We start from the raw sequence: 7,555 nt of genomic DNA, 5'->3' as shown, positions 1-7,555 counted from the left end.
TGTCAAACCTTTGGGCTTGAGAAGATGTTTTCCATTTTAATTTTACTCAAGAGAAATAAATCCCTGAAGTGGAGGATTCTGACTGCAGTTTGTCACCCTACTCAGTAGCCACAGGCAAGCCATCTTCCAGATTGCTGCTCATGCTTCCCTTGTATCTATTGACCATGCCTTTGAAATCCACTGCAGAAGCTAATTCAAAAAGGACAAAAATTCATTCCCACTCACCCACCCTTCGAAATGACAGGCCTCCCAACTTTTCAAAGTGTTTTAACTTTTAATTTCAATAGCAGCCCCATGCTCCTCCCTACCCCAAAAGCCAGCACCCTCCAGGCCATGGGAAGAAACTCCTTGAGAAAGAAACATCTGATTTCCTGAGTAGCACCATGGCAGAGATGCTCAGCTAACCACCTCCTCTGGTGGTTATAGTTTCTCTCCAGCCTGGAAGTCTTGGAGAAGGGAAGAGGATACAGGTCACCCAAAGCCCTTCAGATAAGAGATTCTCCCACCAACTGAAGGCTGCCATACTTATTGGGTGTTCTTCTGAAAGCCTGCCTGTACCAAGGTACACTATGGACCCTGAGCTGACCATGGTGGAGAGGAAGGAGGTCTTCAGGCCAGATGCTACATGGAACTTTCACCAAGAACTCTGGAAGAAATTCCAACTCAAGACCAGTGTCTCTTACAGAGGAGTCTCCAAACTTTGTATCTCTTCCCCCACCTCTGATGAATTCTAGTAGCACAAGTCATCCCTTCCAGCTGCAGCACAGCAAAAATGGTGAAGGCATGAATGGCAAACTGTGATTGGTTGGGCTTGGGCAAAGTCAGAGCAATGGAATCAGAAAACCAACCAATTAGCATCACCCTTTTATGAAGGAAGGGCCTCTGGCAATCCTGGGGGGGCTAGCTCTTCTCTGGCCGGTTCCGGTTTAGCACAGCTTTGGGGGCAAATTCCAACTTCTCCTTAAGGCTGACCACTTGGGTGAGGTCCTTTCCAGCAATTTCCTGAAGCTTGCGGTCCTCCCTCCTCTCTGAAATGCTCTTCTCCTCCTCGGGTGGCTGCGGAGGCGACTGGCCACGGATGAACCACTCCAGGTGGTAACCCACTGCCCCTACCACAAAGGCCACAGGGAATGTGACATAGGGGGCATAGGTCCGTACGGTTGCCCAAAGAATGGGCCACATGGCTCCTTAGTGTCCTGTAGATATGAAAAGGAGAGTACAGAGGTAAAATTCACATCCCTGGAGGTGTGTGCCTGAACCCTAAATCAATTTCTGGCAGCAATTCTTCCAACAGGAGCTGGCTTTGAGCAGCTGGGGTTACACATCTGAATTCAGAACTATGCATTTGACAGATGCACCAGTATTTTATGTGCCTGGTTTCACACAGCCGCACAATTCTGCTGCTGGAAAAAAAATTAATCTGAGTGCACTTTCAAGATGATCACACTGACCACTGGTTTCACTGGATTAGAACATAAGAGAAGCCATGTTGGATCAGGCCAATGGCCCATCCAGTCCAACACTCTGTGTCACACAGTGGCCAAAAAAAAATTTATATATACATACGCACACACACATATATATACACACTATGGCTAATAGCCACTGATGGACCTCTGCTCCATATTTTTATCTAACCCCCTCTTGAAGCTGTCTATGCTTGTAGCCGACACCACCTCCTGTGGCAGTGAATTCCACATGTTGATCACCCTTTGGGTGAAGAAGTACTTCCTTGTCCGTTTTAACCTGACTGCTCAGCAATTTCATCGAATGCCCATGAGTTCTTGTATTGTGAGAAAGGGAGAAAAGTACTTCTTTCTCTACTTTCTCCATCCCATGCATTATCTTGTAAACCTCTATCATGTCACTCCTCAGTCGACGTTTCTCCAAGCTAAAGAGCCCCAAGCGTTTTAACCTTTCTTCATAGGGAAAGTGTTTCAACCCTTTAATCATTCTAGTTGCCCTTTTCTGTACTTTTTCCAATGCTATAATATCCTTTTTGAGGTGCGGTGACCAGAATTGCACGCAGTATTCCAAATGAGACCGCACCATTGATTTATACAGGGGCATTATGATACTGGCTTATTTGTTTTCAATTCCCTTCCTAATAATTCCCAGCATGGCATTGGCCTTTTTTTTTTTTTTGATTGGTACCTGAAGGGCAAATGGACACCTACCCAGGTGATAGCCAGTGTGGTGGAGTGGTTGGAGCTGGAAGACCCAGGTTTGAATCCCCATTTTGCCATGGAAGCTTAGCTTTCCCCTCAGCCTAACCTACCTCACAAGGTTGTTGTGTGGATGAAAAGAAGGAAAGGACAACAATGTCAGTTGCTATGGGTCCCCACTGGGGAGAAAGGCAGTCTACAAATACAATGAATAAAACAGCTCTGCTCCCTATTCATGAAGGACTGGAAATAAGGAGCATTTATACAAAACTGCTTCCCTGGATGCCCAGCTCTGAAATCTGCCCTGCCTCCCACTCAGTTATCCTTCATATACTGCTCGTAAGCTTCCCAGAGGATCCTGCCTGCTTGCCCTTGCCAGGAGAAAGGGCCATTGCTCTGATCTCCAACAAAGCGAGGTTTATCTTCTCCCTATTTAGTAACTTGCAACTAACCACAAACGCGCAGCATTTGCAGTGACATTTGGCGATCTAAAGGGCTCTGTCTGCTGCAGATAAACTCACCACTGGCTGTGCCACAAACACAAGCAAATCCCTCAAGCCACCCTCCTTGAAGAGCGAATATGCAGCCAGCCTTGCATTTTGGCTTTGTAGAGGCCAAGAAAAGAGGGAGGCTGTTTTGATTTTTTTTTTTTGTCCAGTAACAAATTCAAAAGCAAATGCAAATAACCTGGCAAGAAATGCAAAAAGCCAGCTGCCATATGCAACAGCACAGCCATTTCTGAAGTCCCCACCAGCAAGCCAGTTCTCCCTGGTCTCCCTTGCCCCTTCTCACACCCAAGCAGGGTTCCTTCCTCTCCTCAGCAATTCATAAACTAGAAGAGATGCAACAATTATTCTTCAGAGGTTATTTATTTACTTTACTTATTTCCCAACCTTTCGCACCCAGAGTGACTGATGTCATTCTGCTTGCCTCTGTTTAATCCTCCCAGCAACCCTGAAAGGTAAATTAGACTGAGAGGGTGACCTACCCAAGGCCAAGCTGCTATGGCAAAGTGTGGATCTGAACCTGTGTCTTCCAGATACTAGTCTGATACTCTAACCAGCACACCCCATTGGCTTCCAATTTACACAAAGCCCCTAGAATTACTGAAATACCCTACATAATTTGTGGGAAGTATTGCTTTCACTGCCTGATCTGAATAGCCTGATCTCATCAGATCTTGGAAGCTAAACATGGTCGACCCTGGTCAGTATTTAGATGGGAGACCACCAAGGAATACCAGGGTTGGTGCACAGAGGCAGGCAATGGCAAACCACTTCTGAATGTCTCTTGCCTACAGGGTCGCCATAAGTCAGCTGCGACAATGTCAAAAAATGTTTTCCCTAGAAAACTGGCCATGATTATGTTGGGCAGGAGAACTTCTGTCACAAGGTGGCCCTGGGGGGGGGGGCACCATTTCCTGTGAGGTCTATATCAATGAGCGACACACCAATGTTGGGGTGAAGGGCAGGCTTTCAGCCCTCTTCCCCCTTCCACAACAACACTCTCCCCAAGAGAAGAGCTGTTTTCCTTCCAATAGCATTGATGGTAACCCTGAATTCACAGATCATGAAATCCTTTGAGGAAAATTACACACCATTCCTCCTTTGATGGTCAACAGGGCTGTGAAATGGGGCCAAGCAAGGAACTAGAAGGCAGCTGAACACACACGAAGTTGCCTTATCCTGATTCAGACCCTCAGTCAATCAAGGTCAGTCTTGTCTGGTCTGCCTAGCAGTGGTTCTTTGTGCTCTAAAGTGGAGATAGAGATGTGAAAGTCTGCGGGGGGGAGGGGAGAAGGGAAGAAATTCAGCAAATTTGTGGCCCTTTTCTTCTTCAATTTTTCTGATTGGAAAAAAATGAAAATTTGAGGGAGTACGGAAGAACTCCTATGAAATGTTTTCTCTTTTTGAATGACTGAAATGTTTTTAAAGACAAGTTGGGTTTTTTTTCTGGATTAAATATTTCATTCGGTCTTAAGCAAAGGTAGACAAGTTGGGTTTGCAGTTGACGTATACTGCTCTTAAGTGTAAGATGCATTTCTGCATCTAGGAAACCTAATCTTAATTAGAGGAGCATGCAGGGCTTTCACTGCTTGCATAGCTTCTGTTGTCCTTTTGACTTGACTTGTGGTTGGCCTTTTCACCTCTCCCTCAAACCACTGTGACACCTATACCCACAGACTGCATGACAACTTATTTCCCCTACTTTGCTGGAGGGAGGGGGGATCAGAAGGAGGCGGGGCAGAAGCTGTAGCAAAGCCCTTCAGAGGAAAGTCAGCCACTTTCTGTTGAAAACTGAACTCTCTCTAACCAGACATCAAAAATTAAGGTGTATGCACTCAGCTTAAGGTGTATAAGCTTGTTGTTTTCTCTCAGGCACTGTGTATATTTGAAGTTTTGCTGTTATAACTTTTCAATTATTTTATTATAACACAACCCATAAAAGTCAGACATGCCGCCTGCCAATACGTTCTTAATGCACCACGTAACTAAACACAAATTTTGATAGGGTTAATCATGCGTAGCTGTCCCCTCCAGCTGGTGCAAACATTGATCCCTCTGTTGCAATGTTATTTTAACCAATAAAAAAGTGTCATTTACTTTAGCAAGCCACTCCAAAAGCATAAGGCAATTTATTTCACTGGGTGCAGTGACCATGTATAAAAGAATAACTTGGAACTTAGATGGATACAGCTGGACGTGGTTTAAAAGAAGAGCCCTGTATTATATTGCGGAGCGTGTTTAACAGATGATCAGATCAATAATCTTAGCCCAACATCCCTTTGCATGTTAACACAAACACTACATATGAATGAAATCTGCGGATGGATCATTGAACTACTTGAAGATAGGCCATAATTTTAGGGGAAGGGTACAATTGCTGAATGGGTTTGACCTTCTTCAAGGTCAAACTCATAGAGAACATAGCTTCTAGATAACATAAATTTCCAAGTTACAGATGTGATTTCTATGCCCAAAGACTAGTTTTACCTAGCCTGAAAGTCATGTGAGCTATCTAGATCTCAGGCAATTAACATATTAGAAATCCTATGGATCAGGGCATAGAGAACAAGACTTGATCCTGCATGGAGCAGGGGGTTGAACTAGATGGTCTGAATGGCGCCTTCCAATTCTATGATTCTATGAAGACTTTCTCTCAATGTTGCCTCCTGACACTGGGATTCTGACGCTGTCTGCCCCTAAACCTGGAGGTTCCCAAAATTTCCATTTTTTTCCCATGGAAAAAAAAGGAAAAAACGTCCCGTCCCCCTCCAATTGCTTCAGAATTTCTGGAAACTTTACATCTCTATATGGAGATCTTTCATATTATATACTACCCGATCCATTTTAACTGGAGAAGCCAGGGGTTGAACCTGGGACCTTCTGCGTGTGCAGAAAAGGAGTGTTTGTAAATGCAAAACGCAAAGTAAAAGCAAATCATACATACTTTTAAAAAACAACAACAGAACGGCCCACTAAGAACAGAGCATGCTCACTACTGCCCCAGGAGCAAAGGACCACTGAAAGAGAAAACGAGGAATGGGCGGATAATACACGTGATGCCAACGTCTTCCACCACCCCAATGTCCTCCTCTTCCAAGAAAGGTCAGCTTAGTGCAGTTTAAAGACAACTGAATCCAAGTTATTTTGCAGCTGAATCTAAACGCCCCAAACGCAACCAGGCCTTCCTTTCCACTTTCCAATCCAGCAATCCTTCCTGACAAATAAAGGCCACCCATTGAGCCCTTTCTAGAAATCGGGCCAGCAAGCAGAGCGCACAGGGAGGGGGTGGGGGGAGAAGACAGAATTGGGACCCTGGTGCGGAGTCCCCCCCCCCACCTCCCTGTGCGCTCTCCCTGCTGCCCCGATTTCTATTTAAACCCCGCCAGTGATCCTCAAGTGGCACACGGGCACACCAGACTCGAGACAAGAGGGACTTCGATTACGCTGGCACTGAACGCCCCCACCCCGTACTAGATGCCCCTCCGTACTAAATGGTCCCCAAGGCGAGCTTAGCTCTCCCCCCCCGCCCCCCCGGTGAGTTCTATACTCACCTCCTGGGCCAAACCCAGCCCCCTTTCGCCTTCGCCCGGCGCACTACGCTTGGCCCTCCAGCGCCTCCTCCCGGGCCGTGCGCCCGGCTTCCTGCCGCACCTCCATTGGCCACCGCGGCTGCTGGACTCCGCCCGCCAGGCCTTGCAGGAGCTCGGCGGAAGGGAGGTGGGCGGTGCGGAGAGGGAGGCGCCGGGGCGGTTGGGTCGCGGCCGTTCTGCGGCGCTTCCTTGGGCCGGCGGGCGGGGGGACCACGAGCCTTTCTTTTTACAGTTGAAACTGTATTTGTTATGGGGCTGTAACAGTTTTTGGAGCGGTTCGAAAGTTGTCTCTGATTAATCAGATGTGATTTTGTTTTTAAAAATAGGGTGTACTAAAAGAGACCGGGTCCCCAAGAGAAAATATAGCTCTAGATCAAAGCAAGCGTAAACAATCCCTAGAAGCTAAAATGACCAAACAGACTTATAACCTACTTTGGTCACAGTATGAGAAGACAATAGGCAGCGGGAAAAGAGGAAGACCCAGCCATGGACCCTAGTTTGCAAGACCTGAGCAAGGCCATTCAGGAGAGGGAGGTTTTGGAGGATTCTTTGGGTTGCATAAATTAGAAGAAGAAGAACTGTCCACAACGTATTGTTGGAACTCTCTGTCTGGGGCAGTTATGCTCTGTATTCTTGGTGCTTGGGGGGACACAGTGGGAGGGCTTCTAGCCCCATTGGTGGACCTCTTGATGGCGTTTGGGGGTTTTGGCCACTGTGTGATACAGAGTGTTGGACTGGATGGGCCATTGGCCTGATCCAACATGGCTTCTCTTATGTTCTTAAGAAGAGATTGGATTTATACCCTGCCCTTCGCTACCCTAAGGAGACTCAGAGTTGCTTACAATCTCCTTTCCCTCCCCACAACAGACACCCTGTGAGGTAGGTGGGGCTGAGAGAGCTCTCCCAAAACTGCCCCTGAGCAGAACAGCTCAGAGAGAACTTGTGGCTGCACCCCACGGTCACATCAGCAGGTGCAAGTGGAGGAGTGGGGAATCAAACCTGATTCTCCCAGATAAGAGGCCGCACACTTCACCACTACACCAAACGCTCTCAGAAGTGACTGATGGCACTCAGCGCACACACAGAGGAAATGGCAGCTTCGTCCTGTATTGCATAACATCCTTGTCTCAAACCTGAACCTTCCAGGGCCCACCCCTAAATTTCCAGTAATTTCTCAACTCAAGAGTTGGCTACTCAAATTTAGTGTAAGTACTTGAAGAAGCTTTTTTAGAATGGGCATACATTCCCTTGTATCCTGTCCAGAATTTCTCATTTGAGAAAGTGCTGGAACCAT

At 46.8% G+C, this 7,555-nt stretch overlaps 1 protein-coding gene across 1 annotated transcript; it reads right to left on the bottom strand.

The window, feature by feature from the left end:
- Positions 1-254: 254 nt before the first annotated feature.
- SMIM12 (small integral membrane protein 12) lies at positions 255-6,411 on the bottom strand. Its single transcript, XM_060258137.1, has 2 exons — positions 6,223-6,411; positions 255-1,196 (listed from the first exon to the last, which is right to left on the bottom strand). Exon 2 carries the CDS (start codon positions 1,180-1,182, stop codon positions 901-903), a length of 282 nt encoding a protein of 93 aa, XP_060114120.1. The 5' UTR covers positions 1,183-1,196; positions 6,223-6,411; the 3' UTR covers positions 255-900.
- Positions 6,412-7,555: the final 1,144 nt, after the last annotated feature.

Source organism: Heteronotia binoei, chromosome 17, assembly GCF_032191835.1.
Source record: "Heteronotia binoei isolate CCM8104 ecotype False Entrance Well chromosome 17, APGP_CSIRO_Hbin_v1, whole genome shotgun sequence".
Lineage (NCBI taxonomy): Eukaryota > Metazoa > Chordata > Lepidosauria > Squamata > Gekkonidae > Heteronotia > Heteronotia binoei.
This window is presented reverse-complemented; position numbering and strand designations above follow the sequence as displayed.

Excerpts from the sequence above, each read along its gene's own strand:
- SMIM12 (XM_060258137.1), bottom strand. The coding sequence starts at position 1,182 with ATGTGGCCCATTCTTTGGGCAACCGTACGGACCTATGCCCCCTATGTC.